The following is an 18,264-nucleotide window of genomic DNA, read 5'->3' as shown; positions in this document are numbered from 1 at the left end:
GCTTAGAACTGTATAACCAGCATCTACAATGGAACAGAAACTTCTCTTATGGTAGTCATTAATTATTATTTTTCTTCTGTACAATCGTCTCTTGCATTAATAGCGCCATGTTCAGCATTTTTTTCTCAACCTTTGTTCATGATTCCAGATAATGTTCTTGCGGATTGAAGGTTGGAAATTGCTGGGACATGCTGTTTCCAAACTGGGAATTCTAGTTTAATCTGTAATAAACAAAGAACTTGGGTTTCTGTTGCTCACCGCCATCTCTAAAATGTAGCCACTGGGTATAACATTTACATTTCAATCACCAATAATCACCACAAGAACAGAAACCTTGATGGAAAAAGTGGAAACGGTTGTTATCCCGAACAATGATTTCTCGGCTGTATGATTTTGATACTAGTTTGGCAAATGAGTGGCAATCAGAGCATATTCGGAGATTCTTTGCAACACGAATTGGCATTCCTTGACCTGTACTGATAAGTGCAAAAGCTATTGCCAATTTTTCACTGTGTCGACTGAGCAGGTACTCCTTTTCCTTCTCATTAACATCAAGCAGAACATTCGTAAGATCAGGAACATAGCCAATGTCTCTTAGCCTACAGCAAATCTCTTTCAACATAGGTTCAATGTGGGTCATTTCTGGGTGTGATTCATCACCAGTCGTGAACTCAAAAATTTTTCCATTGATCTCGGTTGAACTTGATCCAGGCATTTTATGGGCTCCTTTCTCCTTTAGGTGCAGCCTAACCTTTGCAACATCATCCCATCTTCCTGCAGAGGCATATATGTTTGACAGAAGCACATGGATTCCAGTCCTCTCAGGATCCAATTCGCTTATCCTTTCAGCTGCACAAGCTGCGATGTCTACATTTTTGTGCACCCGGCAAGCAGCTAAAAGCGATCCCCAGATCACATCATTAGGCTCCATTGGCATACTATTTATGAGACTAAGAGCTTCGCTCAGTAACCCAGCTCGGCCAAGCAAATCAACCATGCACCCATAATGGACAACTTGGGGAGCTATGCCATAGATATCCTTCATGGACCTGAAAATATGCCAGCCCTGTTCTACCAATCCACCATGGCTCAATGCAGTCAGGAGTGCCACAAAAACCACTCCATCTGGTTTAATCCCTTGCTGCAGCATCTCATCAAAAAGCTCAATAGCCCTAGTTCCATTTCCATCCATGGCCATTGCACCAATGGCAGCAGTCCAGGCTGAAACATCTCTTTTCACCATCTTGTTGAAAACTTGCATTGCACTCTGAGGGTCACCACATCTAGCAAACATACCAACCAAGGCTGTGCCAAGGTGCATATCAGAGTGAATATCTTTCTTCTTAATATAACTATGGATCCACTTTGCAAGGTCCAGAGCTCCTAGATACCCACAGGCAGATGCAACACCCACCATTGTCACCTTGTCTGCTGTTTTACCCTCACTCTGCATTACCCGAAAAAGTTCTATCGCTTCCTTGAACATGCTCTCTTGTACCAAAGCCCCGATCATTGTGTTCCAAGAGACAAGATCACTGTCTGGCATCGCACTGAAAATTTTCCAAGCGGACTCCATGTCACCATTTCTAACAAAACCTGCAATCAGTGAGTTCCATGACACCGGAGTCTTGTTCAACATGCGATCAAAGACTCTACAAGCCATTTCTTGTTTGCCACACTTCATATACATGTTAATGATGGCATTGCAAACATTGTCCCAACCTTCTAATCCATTCCTCAAAACATAACCATGGCACCATTTTCCACAAGAAACATCATCCAACTCTGAACATGCTGAGACCGCAGACAACATTGTTATCCTATCAGGTCGTGGACCATGTTGCAACATTTCACCCAATACAGCAAGAACTTCTCTTGCCAGCCCTTGGCGCACATAATTTGACATGATTGTGTTGTACAAGACCAAATTTTTCTCAACACACTCGTCAAAAATCTTTCTTGCCTTATCTTTAGCTCCACATTTCATGTACATGTCAACAAGTGCATTGACCATCAGTGCATTAACCTCCAACTCTAACTCACCAATACAAGTACACACCTGCTCTCCCAACTGGAGATCCTGCAACTTTGCACAAGCTGAAATCACTCCTACCATCGTAACTGAATTGGGTCTAATACCCACCTCTACCATCTCAAAAAACAAAGAAACAGCCTCTTTATAACAGCCCCTCTTAGCATAGCCACCAATCAAGCTAGTCCATGACACAACATTTCTCTCAGACATTTTATCAAACACCCTTCTCATACAATCAATCTCTCCACACTCACCATAGAAATGTATCAAAGAATTCTCTACAAACATATCTCTCTCAAAACCCATTTTAACGATTGCTCCATGGACTTGAAACCCCTCACTAAGCGCAGCACTCTTCGTGCACGCGCTTAGCACGAAGGGAAATGTGAAATTATCAGGGACAGCACCCATGCACATCAGTTGACGAAAGACTGCAATGGCTTTATAACCAAGCCCACATGCAGAGTAACCTCTAATCAAAGAACTGAACATATAATGAGTACCCATTATTCCATTATCTTCTATGAAGAGCTCTAATGCCTTTTGCGCGTATTCTAAACTTTCAAAAGTGCCCATTTCAGTGCAAGAGGATATAAGATTGGTTAGAGATAAAGGGTGGTGATTTAGGCCGTTTTTAGTGATTTGAGAGTGTAGTTGTTTGAGTTCTGTCACTGTTTTGCATTTTTTGAAAGACCCAGTCGGAGAAGAGCGGTGCTTGGTCAAAGTTTTTAGTTCATTTTGGTTGGCTAGAGCTACGGAGGCCGGGGTAGCAAGAATTAGAGTAGAGAGATGAAGTGTTGCAGCCATTTGGTCTGGACTCTCTGTTGCAGCGTAAGTGCTAACTAGATTAGCTGAAATTTTAAAATTGCTAGCGGCTATGTGCTGATTTGCCCTTTTTTTATATTCCTTTTCGATATAAAAGTTTTATGTTTCAAGTTTTGGCCAAGGCCTTTGTGCAAGTAAACGAGTAATCCTATGATAAGAATGGGTTGTTTTTTTTTTTTACCTGATAAATTCTTCCAAGTGATGCCAACTAAAATTAGATTGACATTATCGTGATTAAAGATTTGCAAGCTCTACAAGGTTTCAATGATTCAGATTAACAAATTTCTGAGGAGTCGAAAAGTTAAATTATCTATCAATGGCCATCATTTTTATGCCTACTTGGAGCCAATGTTCAAATGCCAGGTTGCATAAATCGATAATTGAATTGAAGGTTGCACCTAACTTACTGCTATTCCATTTTCACTTGAAAACTTTGACCCGAAAGAAAGAAAAGGAGGAAATTTTATTTATTTAAGTGAGATACACAGAGAAGACAGTGTTACATGTACCCACGAAGGTGTAACATTGGGTTCCAATGCTTTTGGTGAACAAAGATGCTTTCAGATTCTCATTCCCGGTTTCTTAATCTTCACGAGATCGCATCTCAGTTTTAGCACCTGAAGAAGCTTTAAGGATTTTTGGAGAGCACACTGCCTATAGCTCTGATGGTATTTGGGGTAGTCCTGCAGCATCCTCCAAATAGAGAAGCCCCCGCTTCACGCCACTTGTTTATGTATGAAACGAAGTCTTCATCTACCACTCCACTTGATTTCTGCAGCAGTAAACATCAATTCAACTTATGAATCGCTGACGTTAAAGAAATGGTGCAAGTGATTGATCAAGAAACAGGAAGAAATACTGCTTCGTCATGATAATATAACGTTGAGGAACATCAGCTGTCCTAAAAAAACTAGTTTGTATAAAATTATACGCAGTAGCTAACGAATTAGCAAATTTGCAGTACTTCAGGAACTGAGAAGGCAGTACTCAGTGGAGAAGTCCACAAGACAGCCTGGTATACAAGCAATAAAAACTTGAAACAAAAAGAACGCCATCAGGATGCTCACCGTCCACTGCTTAAGCTCAGCATTGTATGTCTCGCCGCTGTTTGGATATATGACTATTGGCTTACTTGTTGCCTGCCAGATTAATCAACCGAATTGCATTAGAGCCCCACAGGTTAATTTAGATGTATATAGCAGAGGTTCCTTTGGAAATTTAGATTAAGTTAGAAAGATTATTAACCAGGAAACAGACCTTTCGGATGGAGAGAACAAGTCCATGGATGAATCTAGGAGGGGTACAGTTGATTCCAACAGCAACAACTTGTTTGCATGAATCTGCAATAGAGGCACACTCCAGTATAGAATCACCACTGACCACATTAATTCCATCCTTGGAATTGAATGAGAACCATGCTGGAATATTTATCCCTTCCTCCTCTAGAAGCTGAGCATAAGCCTGATCAACAAAACCAAGCAAAATAATGAGGACAGTGCCAGAAAAAATACGTGTTACGACATTATCAATAAATGCCAGAGACTTATTAATCTACTAAGAAACATATGAACTACCTTTGCCTCAAGCTTGTTTGGAATTGTCTCAAATGCAATCAGGTCAGCACCTGATTTGAGTAGAACCTGTAACCTTCTCCTGTGGAAATCCTTCAGTGTTTCTAGAGAAACTGCATCACCATATTTCCCACTGTAGAGAGAGATAGCATCAGATTGTTGTCGGGTAAAAGAAAGGGAGTTGCAAGAAGGCACGACAAGCTTGATGTAAATATTTGGTAATTACTTGCATTAGAGACAGTCGCATAATCTGATGACTCGGGCAAATAATATGTTAATCTTTTAGTTGCTTACCTATACTCGGAACCATCAGCCAAATAAGCACCATAGCTGCCAACGGAAGCTGCAACTAAAACAGGACGTCTAGAGATATTTCCACTTTCAATGTAATCCCAAGAACCTTTGGTGCTTTTGTCATAGTAAATCTCCCTTGCCTCACATGCAATTTCAACACTTCTCCTAAGCAATGATTCTGCTTCTTCTACAGACATGCCTTTAGCCACAAAACCCTGAATAGTAGCCTGTCGCATTTTTATTTTGAAAAAAATATGTTAGCTGAACTTTATCCCCGCAAAAATTAGATATAATTGGATTATCAGTGCTAAAAATACCTGATAAGATGCTGATAGTATGATATTTGCACCAGCATCAAGATAATCTAGGTGAACCTGGCATGTTAAACACATCCATTATTGTCTATTACCAACGAGAACATTCATGATCAAGAAAGGAATGTCACCGAAATGCACGTTGGATAAGTCGAAGCGCGTATAAACTGGCCGAATAAGCATGTTAATAAAAAAAAAAACGAAGGAATGCCACCGAGAACACAACTTCATTATCTAATTTTAGCTTTCCATGAACGTTTTAAGCATGTAGACCCGAGAGCATGTGCATGAGATCCATAATGTCTAACTAGTTCAATTCCACAAACAATTTGCATGTTTCTTCAAATTTGTTTGGAAAAGGCTCTGCTTGTTTAAATAAACAAGTAATTTTAGGTTCAAACTCCTGTGAATACAATAAATTTTCTTGGAAGAGATTTTTATCTTAACATACAAACAGAACCTCGAAGAATTAGCTTCGATGGGATACCTTAAAGAAACAAGAAAAATATATGGTCTCTTCTCTTCTTTTCTTTTTTTTTCTTGCATCTTTAGAAAAGAAGGAAAAAACCTTACATGAGTATGTGTCTACATGTATTTGTTCCTTTTAACTTTCATGGAATGGAAACGTGTCATTTGTTTAAAGAAACAACTACAAACGTATTGTGAAAAGGCCACGTGACACCTTAAAAAAACACCAGCACCAAGGGTTAGCTGCCTTTGCCACGTAGCTTGTGAGAATATATCATCTAAGGTTTGCTGTGGTAAAAACAAATTATTAAAAAATTAAATTAAATTTTAAAAAAATCATTTTTTTAAACAAGGTGCATAGTAAAAACAAACACAACACAACATGCTTCCACGTAATGTATGGGTTTTATAAAGAAAGAATCGCTATCTTTATAACATGATTCCTTAAACATATTCTTTTCCATATATATATATATGCTTGGAAACATCAACATTAACACGTGACAAAAGGAATCATATTTGTCCGATGAAAGACATTGAAAGTTGAAACCTTGGAAAAAGGAAAACAAGAAAGAAAATTAAAACGGACAGGTCTGTTCATTAATTTCTTTTTTTCATTTTCGATTTTCTTTTTTTTTTTAGATTTATTCATGAAGATGATTTTTTTTTTCATAAAAATAGAAATATATCAAGATTATAACTATTTTTTATTAAAAAAATTCATAATCATAATTTATAATAACAATTTTATATTTTTGTTCATCTAAATATAGGATGTTAATTTTATTTTATTTAAATCAAGAATTACCATAAGAAATTTATATTGTTAGCTTAAGATATATATTATATTTATAATAAAAATTAAATTTATGATATTAAATAAATATAAAAATACAAGAAAATAAAATAAAAATAAAAATAATTTCTTATATTATTAAAAGGTGCTTGAGTATAATATATATATATACACGCACATGCATATATATATTATTTCTCTCTTTTCTTTATTTAAAACAAGAGAAACTCTTATAAAAAAAAAAAAACCATGAAAAAATATTAAATAATTTTTTTTCGAGCTAGCATAAAATTTGAAAAATTAAATTCTTGAATTTTCTGAATAAAAAAAATTGTATTTGAATATAAAATTTAATTTTTGTAATTTGGTTTTGTAAGAAAATCGAAGTGCTCTATTTTTTAATAGCCTCGACATTTTTGTTAATTTTTCTCTTATTTTCACTAAAAGAGAAAAAAAGAAAAAACAATTAATCTGCGCAGAGAAAGGCGTACAGATTTATTTATACATTTTAGAGAGAGTGAGAGAGATCGAGGGTACCCTTCTAACGAGGTGAGGAGAACTGATGAGGCATTTGGCACTCCAGAGAGGGTCATTAAGGTCAGCACCATGTCTTTCGAGCTCAGTGGCTAAGCCGCCGTCAACAACAGCATAGCCACCACATTTTTTGAGGAAATCCGTCATCAACGTCGTCGACGAATTTTCAACATTTCCCAGTTCCATGTTGTTAATTATTGATGATCAAGACGGAAGAAACAAGAGGTTAGGCGAGGGACGGCGAGTTGCCAGCACGTCTTTGGTTGCTCAGAAGAAACTGGAAGCACCAAGTTAATGCGTTCCTAATTCCTGCAACCATTTTATAGAGAGAAGAGGAAGTGAAGCTGTCAAAGTTATCGTATTGCCCCCATAGAACTTGTAAATGGTGGTAAATTAATTACTATACTTTAAACCGACGAGTCGTTCTATCTTGCAACCATGAATGACGTGTCTTGCTTGATGGAAAGGACGTGCAAAATAGAGGTGGAGGATTTTTAGGACCATCTCCGCAATTAATCCTTCATTATCCTAAATTAACTGCACCAGATCCAGTGTAAATTATAAATGAATCCCTGATTTAATTGTTTTTTATTTTTAAAACTAGTTATTTATTCCTCTTGTCCATTTTATATTTTTTTCCCAATTGTTTTGTTTTTAAATAGAAAAGAGAAAAGGTGACTGAATAGATTCTATGAAAAGATTAACAAGAAAAGAAGATACTTTTTGAAACAAAATAATATTAAATTAAGTGTTCTCAACCCTGATCAAGGGATTAAATAATTAATTTTAAAAAAAACTAGAGAGAATAATGTATAATTTACTCCATCAAATCATGTCAATCAAATTTGTATGATGATAGAGAGTTAAAGAAATTTACTTTTTCTAGATATATCAGGATAATTGATGATTGGAATCACGGTGGAAGCTATGTTCCACTAAAATTTAAAGTTCTTTTATTATTAAAAATTATTATTTTTAATATGTTTTGGATTGTTTTAATGTAATAATTTTAAATTTAATTTTTATAAAATAAAAAAATATTATTTTAATATATTTCAACAAAAAAAATACTTTAAAAAATAATCATAACCACACTTTTAAATATTTAGTTTTGATTAATGTATAAAAAATAATATAAAATAATAATCAAACCTAATTAATTGAGAATTAAAACCAGATAACAATGAAATTCCTTCATTTTAGGAAATGATTAGTGCAAGTCTAGGAAATATAATATAAAACTAGACACGGTTTCCAATTTCACTTCGACAGCATGTATCCAGCCGGTTTAAAGTCCACGTTCGTTAGGTTAAATAAGCGTTTAATACGGTAGTATTGGTGGTTTTTTTATAATATTTTTTTAAAAAATATATATTAAAATAATATTTTTTAAAATTCATTTTTTAACATCAACACATTCAAATAATTTTAAAATATAAAAAATCAATTTATTTACTAAACAGTATTTAAATTGCATTCTCAAACACTATCTTAAAGCTGCGGAGACCACAGCTTGAATCTGACCAAAATTCAGTCCAGTTACCGAGGTTTTATTGATGAGGTGAAACTGTGGAAATGGAGAAAGAGAAGGAAAAAGAGTGGCTCCACTTTTGATTGCGATCAGCCACAGCCGACCTCAAAAAGCAAAGCCACAATGCGTCTCGACCTAAAAAAACATCCGTTTGGACTCTAAATTGTTTTAGTAAACCTTTTGTCTTTTTTTCTTAAAAAAAAAAAAAACTGGATACGAAACATTCTCTGCATCCCAGATTTTGGCGTTCCTTTGTTGGTGGAAAGTTAGGTGGGAAGTCTTTTATACTTAAAAATTTATTTTAAAACTATTTTGATTCAAAAACACATTCCAGTTATCTATTAACATCAATATTGAATATTTTGATGATCATAAAATTTTAACCGAGTTTTTCTCTTTTTTATTAAAATCCATAGGATGAAAAAATAAAATTTTATATCAAAATTAAATTTTTTAAAAATTATATGAATAAAAAAATCTATCAATTTGAAATTAGGAGCATCAAAATTAACTTTTAATAAAAATCTTGAAAAGCCACCTAGTTTTTCTCCCCTTTTCACTTTGATCTCCGGATTTTAACAATGCCTTTCGTCAACAAATTGAAAATAAGTGGTCTTCAATTTAGCTGTTAAAAAAAAAAGTTTTATAATTAAAAATTTCACCATGCAAATCCATGATGAAATGCATTGTATAAAACCCCCCTCAAAGCTTAATGATATGTTAATATACACGCACACAAGACAGTATATCGATGTGGAAATGACATTCCTTTTATTACTCTGTACAATCAGGAGGACCATATCAAACAATATCAATGATTAAAGGCAGGAGAAAAATCTGGTCTTCAGATATTTGGTTTGTTCTATAAGTTATTAATTTGAATTTTATAAATCTCAGATATTTTAATTTTAGAATTTTTAAGATTAATTAAAATATATATAAGTTGGTTGAAAATTTTATATTAATAATAAATAAAAAAACAGTAGAAAAATCAGAGGGTTTAATTTGGATTAACATTCCTGTCAATTATGATAGAAAGCGGTGTTCGAAATGACCACGAATTTGTCCTTTGAGAGGTGGGCGGGCGACATCAATTTGGTTCGACTGGACTTCCCACTTATTTTTGGAAATTCTTGAAGAACTTGTGTACCATCAAACAAGTAACGTAGAGAGAGAGAGATAAGAAGCTTATCTTGTTGAGGTAAAAATGGAGATCACTTCCATTAGTAAATACCGATTGATTAAAGTTTTCGCACTAATGGATTGGGATTTCATTTCATTTTATTTTATTTTTGTCTTATGTCTTGGTTACACAGTAGGAGAAGAGATATATATCCTTCAAATTTCTTAGCCTCAAATCTCTTCGAGTTGAAATTTTCGAGTGATGTACACTTTTTTTAGGGTGTCACCCTTAATGGGTGGGATTAATTTAACCAGAGCCATATTTTGAGGCTCAAAGTTGAGACATGAGCTCTACCCAGGCTCAATAAAGGTCAAAAAAGGCCATGCAAACATGGCTCGTACCCAAAAGCTTCCGTCAATGCCCAAGATTTGCAGTTGGGGTTGGATTTTATCCAGGAAAGGCAACAGCAGCGAGAGTTGTTGCCACAGAACATGTTCAGAGACTTGCATCCTCGAAACGACCAGTTCCATGTCACTAACCATTCACACACATCCCAACAAATCTACCATATCATGTAATTGATATCACACATCAATGGCTAAGCCCTTGCGATGCCACATCGTGCATGCAAAAAGCACGATAACTTGTGATAAGCAAAAGGTTAAAACTTCAATAAACCTTATTTCACTATTCATGCACAGTCACGAGACATGTTTTTCATTTCTGTGAAGAAAAAGCTTGAAACCAATCAAGCCAAGAGCTAGATCATGACTCCGACTGGTTACAAAACCAAGGAGGGAGAGACAAGAACAGGAAAGGGGAAAGAGCACAACTTAGGGACCGCGAACAGGGTTAAAACAGAAACAGCCGGAATTCTGATCTTCAGGTATCATCCCTCCTCCCTTGCTTGTATCAATCCCTTCCAACATTTTCACCACCTCATCCATTTCAGGACGTTTTTCCGCATTTCCATCCCAGCATTTTCTCATGACATTTGCTAAAGAACTTGGACAACATCTTGGAATATCTGGACGTAAATTCTGCCAATAAAATCATGCAGTATAAATTACCGATATATATGAACTTTGGCAGGATGCTAGATTTTAAGGTCTCGTAAAAAGTTTTAGTAAAAGAAAAAACTATTTCAACAACAGGATATCAGCTCTCCCAAGAGCTTTACAGTTTACAACTAAACTTAGCCTTTTCCTTGATTGTACAGTTAATTAATTACAAAAGCATATCCATCACCAAAATTTGAAAGAAGAAAGGGACCAATTCATGAACCGCTGTCACGGGCTACCTCGCAAAGAAGAGGCAAATCATATGGCATGTAGATAAACAATATGATCACATAGTTCTAAACCCATTAATCATGAACAGTGAGATAACATTCACTTTGAGCCTCCTCAGGTCACCATAAAACAGGAAAAAAAGAAGCATAAACACAAAAGTACAAAAACTAGGCATGTGACTTGTTTACTAAATTACTAACTAACCTGTCGAACAACAGCAGAGGAGACATCAGCGAAGCTAAGATCAGGGTAAGGCATGTCACAACAATAAATTTCCCATAAGCAAATGCCAAAGCTGTAGACATCACATCTTCTGTTATATGGTTTGCCATCAAGAACCTGCATAAAGTATCTGGTTAGAAAGTTGTAATTCAATAAGAATTCAAACATGCCAATTCAATTGCATTCCATGTCCATACGGTTATAAATTTACAATTAGCAGCAAAGCATGCCGTTGTGGAGTCCATGTTGAACATACCACAAGAATTGACTTCATAATCATTACACATCATTTTCATGCATCCCAGACTTGTTTAAATAACCAATCACCTGATAATATACAAAATTTCTTTATAAAAATCTTCTGTCTAGGGAAAAAAAAGGTTTCATTAAAGCATGAATTACCTCAGGGGCCATGTATCCAAGGGTGCCAGTTTCTCCGGTCATGTCACATGGATTCTGAGCTTCAATACGGGCAACACCAAAATCAGCAATTTTAAGAGTTTTATGAGAATCTAGTAACATGTTTTCAGTCTTGACATCACGATGTACAATCTTCTTTGAATGTAGATAGCTAAGACTGCAAATTAGCAGCACCAGTCAGTAACTACAATTTTTATAGGGAATTTTTTCAATAAAATAAAATGAAAGGAAATAGAAACTCACCCTCTAGAGAGATCCAAAGCAAGTTGGATTACAACCTTAAAAGCAAGTTTCTTTCGACTATTTCTTATCAAGTATTGTTTTAGTGTACCGCCAGGGAGATACTCAACAACAACACAGCATGCCCTAGCAGGGAGATTGATGTTATCATCAGATGGGTTTTTGGCAGGAATCTTGAGGTTGAGAGTTCCCATTGATGCTCCAACAAACTGTTAGAAAATTGGAACTTAAAGCATCAGAAATAAAAATAACATGAATGATAAGCTTATGATGATGTCTACAATGGCTGGGAGGATGATCCTCCAAGCATATGGATTCAACTAAAAGGGCTTCTAAGTAAGTGGTAAGTTATTTTTTGTTAATATAAGTTAACATTTACATGTTGTTTATGGATTCCACTATGGTAAGACACACACGATAACTACATTTATGACAAAGTATCAAGAAAACATGCTTGCCAAGAGGAATCCATAATGTAATTACTGGTAGGGTAATACAACATGGAAAATTGCACAACCCAAAAAAGCCAACTTCCACGCAATATGATGCTCATAGTATACAAGTTTAAGAATAATTTTGTACTTTTGTAACGTTAGGATGGTCAAGCTTGTGCCAAACAGCAACCTCTTGCTGAAATGATGCCCGGACAGCCATGGTATCTGCAGCTGTGGCCATACCATCCTCCCCCCAGTCCAGCAGTTTCACTATGACATCCAACAACAGTTCAGTGAGAATTCAACATCAACACACGCAGTGCTGAATGCTACTAATCTCTCTAGTGGAAACAGGCTGCAATTTCATCATTGCTTAAGAGTTGTAAAGAAAAGGTTTTGCAGACATAACTATCAAACAACCAAATCCAGACAAAACATGGCATAATGTTCTGAACTTCCAACGATTTCTTGAAAAAGACAAGGAAGAGAAGCCATATAAACATCCTAAAATAATCACATGATAGTCAATAATAAAAAGATGATAAATTTCAAAGGCGTTACAAAATTTAGGGCATGTTAACAAGCAGCAGTATAAAGGCAACTCATATAAAGATTTTGGAGGATAGGAAAAACAAAATATCCTTATTTACTCCTCAGTATGACCTTCACAGAAACAGAAACCAAAAATTAAAATTAAAATTAAGTGCTCTGAGAATCAAAACAATAAGAACAATCACAAAAGCGTAAAAAAACAGACATGCAGAGCGAGGACTGGGAAACAGAAAGCAATTACCAGCAACATCTTGGTTATCATAAGTACCACGATACACGGTCCCGAAAGTCCCATGGGCTACCTCATGCCTTATATCCAATTTAGACAAATCAATTTCCCACTCTTCTCTAGGCCTTTGGATTTCAATGTCCCTCGACCAAACCCTGCTCAGGTGCTTCTCAAGCTGTGCATCCAAGCTTTTAAGATCGATTTTATCAGCTCGAAAATACATATCTTTGCTACTCACACCTCCTATACCTTTCACATTTGAATTGGAACCACCTTCTTGGTTATCCGGTTTCTTCGCAGCCATGACATCTCCAGCATTACCACTTGTTTTTGAATCCATCATAAAGAACCAAATAAAATGCAATAACCGTGAATACCAAAGACAACCTCAAATTCTAGACGACAATCCAAGAATAGTGAAAGGGAAAAAAAATCATTTTTTCATCACCATGCTCATTGCCCTCGAATTCGCATTAACTGATCAAAACTTGAATGATCAAGAACAGAAAAATTATCAAGAACCTTATGCAATTACCAATTGAATTACTAATCAAAGACAACAACGAAAAATCTTGAACAAAAAGAAACCCAATTTCACGAACCCAAAATCCTATTCAAGTTCCCTACAATATTGACCTAATAACCAAAAGAACAATATTTGTAATAGATTGCCCACCAATCAGAAAAAAGAATAACAAAAATGCTTTGTTTTGCGGTCTATGAATTGACCCTTACATTGGTTCAAAAACCCTATTCCCCATCACCAACTATATATTCATATCACGTCTCCTAACGAAGCAAAACTACAAACAAAAGAAAACCCTAAGAAAACGACCCGATTCCAACCATTATCTGAACAGAGAGCAATAAAATAAGAATGAACCAGAATTTAAAAGCTAGCAAAATTTCTGAAAAACCAAACCTTCAAAAAAAAAAAAAACAGCACGCATGCAAGCAAGTGAAACCCATAATCCAAAAAAAAAAAGAGCGAAAACTTTAGAGAAAAGACGATAAAGTTGACTTTGAATACTCTAAAAAGCAATATAGAGAGCAAGGATAGAGTCGGAAAAAGCTCAATGATGTCATATTCATCACCACCATCATCAACATTCCCTTCGTTTTCTTCCACGCAATTATAAAGCGAAGAAGAGAAGAAGGGTTTCGTGGATGGGATTTCAAAGAGCAAATAGTAAACAAAAAAACGATTGTTTGTTGTTAACCAAATAGAGAGAAGTATGAGAGAAGCACGGGGGTTGGCTGGCAAAAGTATGGCTTTTCTTGTGGATGGTTGGAGAGAGAGAGAGAGTATTTCAAAATCTAACATACAAAACTGTATTTAAAGCTTTGTTTTTGTATTTTTAAAAAATAAAAAACATTTATTTTTTCAAATTATTTTAATATATCATATAAAACATAATATATTTTCAAGAAAAAAAAATAGAAAGATTACAGAAAACAAGTCAAATTAAAGATGGCTAAATACAACCATGATTCTTAAAATGGCCATCACCTGCCCAAATCGATTTTGATTCTATCTGGGATGAGATTCCTAAAACATTCTTCATTATCGGGCTAATTAAGGACATTTAGTTAAATCCTCCATGCTTAATTGGCCATGTTCTTGTGATGAGTCAATGGCCAAAAGGCACTACTATCCAACAGAGATCAGAATTGCAAGATCCTGAAAGGACCGGAGGATTAAATTTTCCCGTTATTGGAGTAAACATACAGGCGGTGGTGTTTTGTCAATTTGATCCCTCCACAAATGAATTGATCACATCGAACCTTCCGTTTTGAATTAGAGGTGGAATAGCAAAAGGGTTTATTTGATCAAATTACTTGCAAAGGGTTCTTTTAGACCAAATGTCAAAAGTGAAGGGACAACAAGTGGTTTTTAACCTTTTTACCTAAAACAATCAACACCGTGGATGTTCGGAGCCACCAAAACGCATCTTAACAGCAAGGATACGCACATCAACTCCTCATTACGGTAAAAAAAAGTTGTTTTACTCCATTAAACTATATATGCAACAATCACTACTGTTTACCGTCAGTTTTGAAATTTTAGCTTTTCATTTACTGCGTTTTTTACGCAAAATTTGTGTGACCCCATACACAGTAAATCACGTTTTTTTTTACCAAATGGTTGTTGACTGTGTTTTCAATAAAACGCAGCCGCAACTGCAGAGCCAAACGGGCTCGTACTCTACAAATGCTATGTTTATCTAGTCCAAAGATCTTTCTCGCTTCTTTCATATTTGTTTTATTAAGAAAATCCCATGATTCTTAAAATTTTATTTAGTATATTCAATCGTGATATTCTATAATATTAATTATAACGCCATTTTTACATGAATTTATGCATACTTAATTAATATGGATTGTGAATATTGAAGCTGGGCAATTACACCTGAGATCTTGTTGTCACTATCGAAGTCGAACAATGAGCATATGTCGTAAATTAACACGACAATAACTAACATTCGGCTGGACTCATGCCCGAACTCTGCCGTCCTTTAATTTCATTGTAGTGACCAATATTATGATAATGATGTTGCTGTTTACTGAAACAGCAACAAGGCTTGGATAGTTTAAGATTTTTGTAACAAGTGGCAATGTATCATAGCATAAGAACAGATCTTGGATTTGTTTTTCAATAATTATAAATTTGAGTTTTCTTATAATTTTAGAGATTTATATAGTTATTAATTTTAAAAAAATTAGTTCAAATACACATAAATTAGTTCAGACATTTATATTAAAAAAAAAAAAAAAACACTTCTGTACAATTATATCTATGTCCTCAAACGAGAGAAATGTATACATATTGTACTTAATGTATGTTAGGTTGAGCTTATAAACTAAATATACAACTGTCAACGACTTAAGTAAAAAGAATATCCATGCATACAAACACCCAAGCAGACGAGTTTTGACACAAATTAATTTGAACTCTGAACTGTTTCTCTATTTTCGTCTTCTGTTCTTAGAGTTTGACGAACCTGGTTCAAATCAAGGCAAGTACAGTGGGAGATCAAGCATGGCGAAATTAAATAAAGGCGTTTTGAGTTGCGAGAGGCTGTCTTCTGTTTACGCAGCCAGCATCCTGTAACTGGGGATGTAATATAGTTATTATATAGTTATTCAACAGATTCAGACAAAAACTCGATTGGACCTCTAATCGTGATACGTATATTGTCTTATGTTTTCTACTTTGACCCAAGTTACGTTTTACATTTTCTTTAAATTTAACTTTTTTTTGGAAATCAAGTTAATTAACTATAACTTCTTTCGACAATTACAAGATTCCATATGCTTTTTTTTCCCAGTGCTTTCGTATGAAATTGAATTTTTTTTTTTTAATGGTTTTGATCCATACAAGATCATTGAAAATTGCTCCGAAAACATTAAATATTTCATGTTTGTTTTCAGTCTAAAAACACAAAACAAGCTCGTTTCCACATAGTCAGGCATGCATTTGGCATTCATTAGTAATAACCACACAATTTTACAGGCGTCTAAGATTTATTAGTGAGAGGATTTGAGATTCTCCCATGTCAACTGCCTCTTAAAGTTCTTTCACCGCTGCGTTATCAATGCTTAAATTATCAATTGTCGTTATCAACTTATCATGAGCATGCTTATGAAACTGACGGGTTGATCTTGGATTCAGGTAACCTGAGGTAATGGTCAGGTCTTAAACCATCTAAACTTGAAGGTGTAATTGGCATGGTGATTTACCAAGTAAATCTAAAACATGAGAGTGCTCTAGTATAATTCAAGTGAGATTTGATTTTTTTTTTTTTTTTTAATAAACTCAAAAAAATATAAAATTAATTTATAAATATTTAGCCTCATATTTTTTTTTTATATAATCTATATCAACTTGAATTGTTTATTAATTTTTTGATGTAGAATAACTATATATATAACTTACGTTCACATTAATTGTTTCTTAACTTTTTTTATGTTGGATAACTATATTACACTTCATGTCTCATATTTTTTTTAAAGCATGCATCCACGTTAATTATTTCTTAATATTTCGATATAGGATAACTATATAGTCTACATCTACATTAATTATTATGTAAATTTTCAATATATAATAACTATATTACATTTAACATTTATTTTTTATAGATTATATCTACATGAATTATTTCTTAATTTTTTAATATAAAAAATATAGGATAACTATATTAGTACATTTCAATCTTTACTTTATATTTTTTTTAACTAAATAGGTTTCAATCTTTTTTATATTTTTTTCTATCTTAACGTTGAAATACTAATCAAAGAAAAGAAAAATTTAATGTGAATTTTTTTGTATGCATCCACGTGAATTTAACATATGAAAAAAATAAAGTGTTCAATAAATAACTAGTGATATTATATTAATTATTTTTTATAATTATTTTAAAAAAATTAGAGATATATAATTAGAAAAGAAAAATCCATTGAGATATTGTTAATACTTTTAATGGGAGATTAACTAATAAAACACAATTAATTACTTTGTCTCTTGTATTGGCTCCATATCGTGGATAATTATATATAGTATACTGTATCATAGCCGGGTAAACGGCAACAATTTTTGCTTTTTTTAGTTTTAATGATAAGTGCAATTTTGAGTTAATTTTTACATACAGATCAAGTTTTCTCATGAAATCCTTCGCAAATATCAAGTCGAGATTGGTAGGGAATCAAACAATTAGAGAGAAAATATTAAAAATTAAAATTAAAATATGAACATTTCAAAAAATAAAATTTAAAGACGAGGCGTGGTTTTAAATCGTGGATATTATATAACAGCCATAGCTATATCTAGTGCTACTTAAAATTCAAAAACCTACTATGTACATGAATTTAATTAAATATCAAAATGAATAATAACATAATGAAATATCAAAATTCATCACATAACATAACTTCGTGTGCTAAACCAATTAAAATACTAATTGTGTTTAGCAAGACTAATAATAAATCTCAATATATATAAGTAAAATCAAAATTTAATTTATATGTAATTATATAAAATTAAATGACATGTATTTGTGGGTGCTGAACAAGAGATAGAAGTAAAAAAGAAAGAAAGAAGAAAGGTACTCTTGAGTTTTCTTCATGTATAATATCATATTGTTCAGGTAAAATTAAACTTGAATTTCCAGCTAAGTTTGCCAAGACAGATGATGACCTTCACAGGAAAATATTGACTCTTTGAATGATGAGTTTTTGAGTCAGAGTTATACCTGTAAAATAAGTTTCATAAAACAAGAGATATTTTATATTTAAATTAGTATTTAATTTTTTTCTCAAGTGATAAGTAGATAAAAATTCAAGAAAATAATAATAATATATTTTTTGTGTAGAAAAAAGATACA

At 33.9% G+C, this 18,264-nt stretch overlaps 3 protein-coding genes across 3 annotated transcripts; all 3 read right to left on the bottom strand.

Annotated features, from left to right (window-relative positions):
- Positions 1–192: 192 nt before the first annotated feature.
- LOC118061602 (pentatricopeptide repeat-containing protein At3g22690) lies at positions 193–3,184 on the bottom strand. The gene has a single exon (XM_035075100.2). The coding sequence runs from the start codon at positions 2,840–2,842 to the stop codon at positions 305–307; it is 2,538 nt and encodes an 845-aa protein (XP_034930991.1). The 5' UTR covers positions 2,843–3,184; the 3' UTR covers positions 193–304.
- A 120-nt stretch (positions 3,185–3,304) lies between these two features.
- On the bottom strand, positions 3,305–7,186 carry LOC118061605 (homocysteine S-methyltransferase 3). Its single transcript, XM_035075103.2, has 7 exons — positions 6,841–7,186; positions 5,043–5,099; positions 4,726–4,952; positions 4,435–4,564; positions 4,118–4,321; positions 3,928–3,999; positions 3,305–3,632 (listed from the first exon to the last, which is right to left on the bottom strand). The coding sequence occupies exons 1-7, from the start codon at positions 7,021–7,023 to the stop codon at positions 3,489–3,491; spliced, it is 1,017 nt and encodes a 338-aa protein (XP_034930994.1). The 5' UTR covers positions 7,024–7,186; the 3' UTR covers positions 3,305–3,488.
- A 2,955-nt stretch (positions 7,187–10,141) lies between these two features.
- Positions 10,142–14,183, bottom strand: LOC118061606 (serine/threonine-protein kinase 52). Its single transcript, XM_035075104.2, has 6 exons — positions 12,893–14,183; positions 12,248–12,369; positions 11,669–11,874; positions 11,408–11,582; positions 10,988–11,122; positions 10,142–10,531 (listed from the first exon to the last, which is right to left on the bottom strand). The coding sequence occupies exons 1-6, from the start codon at positions 13,221–13,223 to the stop codon at positions 10,325–10,327; spliced, it is 1,176 nt and encodes a 391-aa protein (XP_034930995.1). The 5' UTR covers positions 13,224–14,183; the 3' UTR covers positions 10,142–10,324.
- Positions 14,184–18,264: the final 4,081 nt, after the last annotated feature.

This window comes from Populus alba, chromosome 10 (genome assembly GCF_005239225.2).
Source record: "Populus alba chromosome 10, ASM523922v2, whole genome shotgun sequence".
Lineage (NCBI taxonomy): Eukaryota > Viridiplantae > Streptophyta > Magnoliopsida > Malpighiales > Salicaceae > Populus > Populus alba.
The sequence above is the reverse complement of the archived record's forward strand: the minus strand, read 5'-3'. Positions and strand labels throughout refer to the sequence as shown.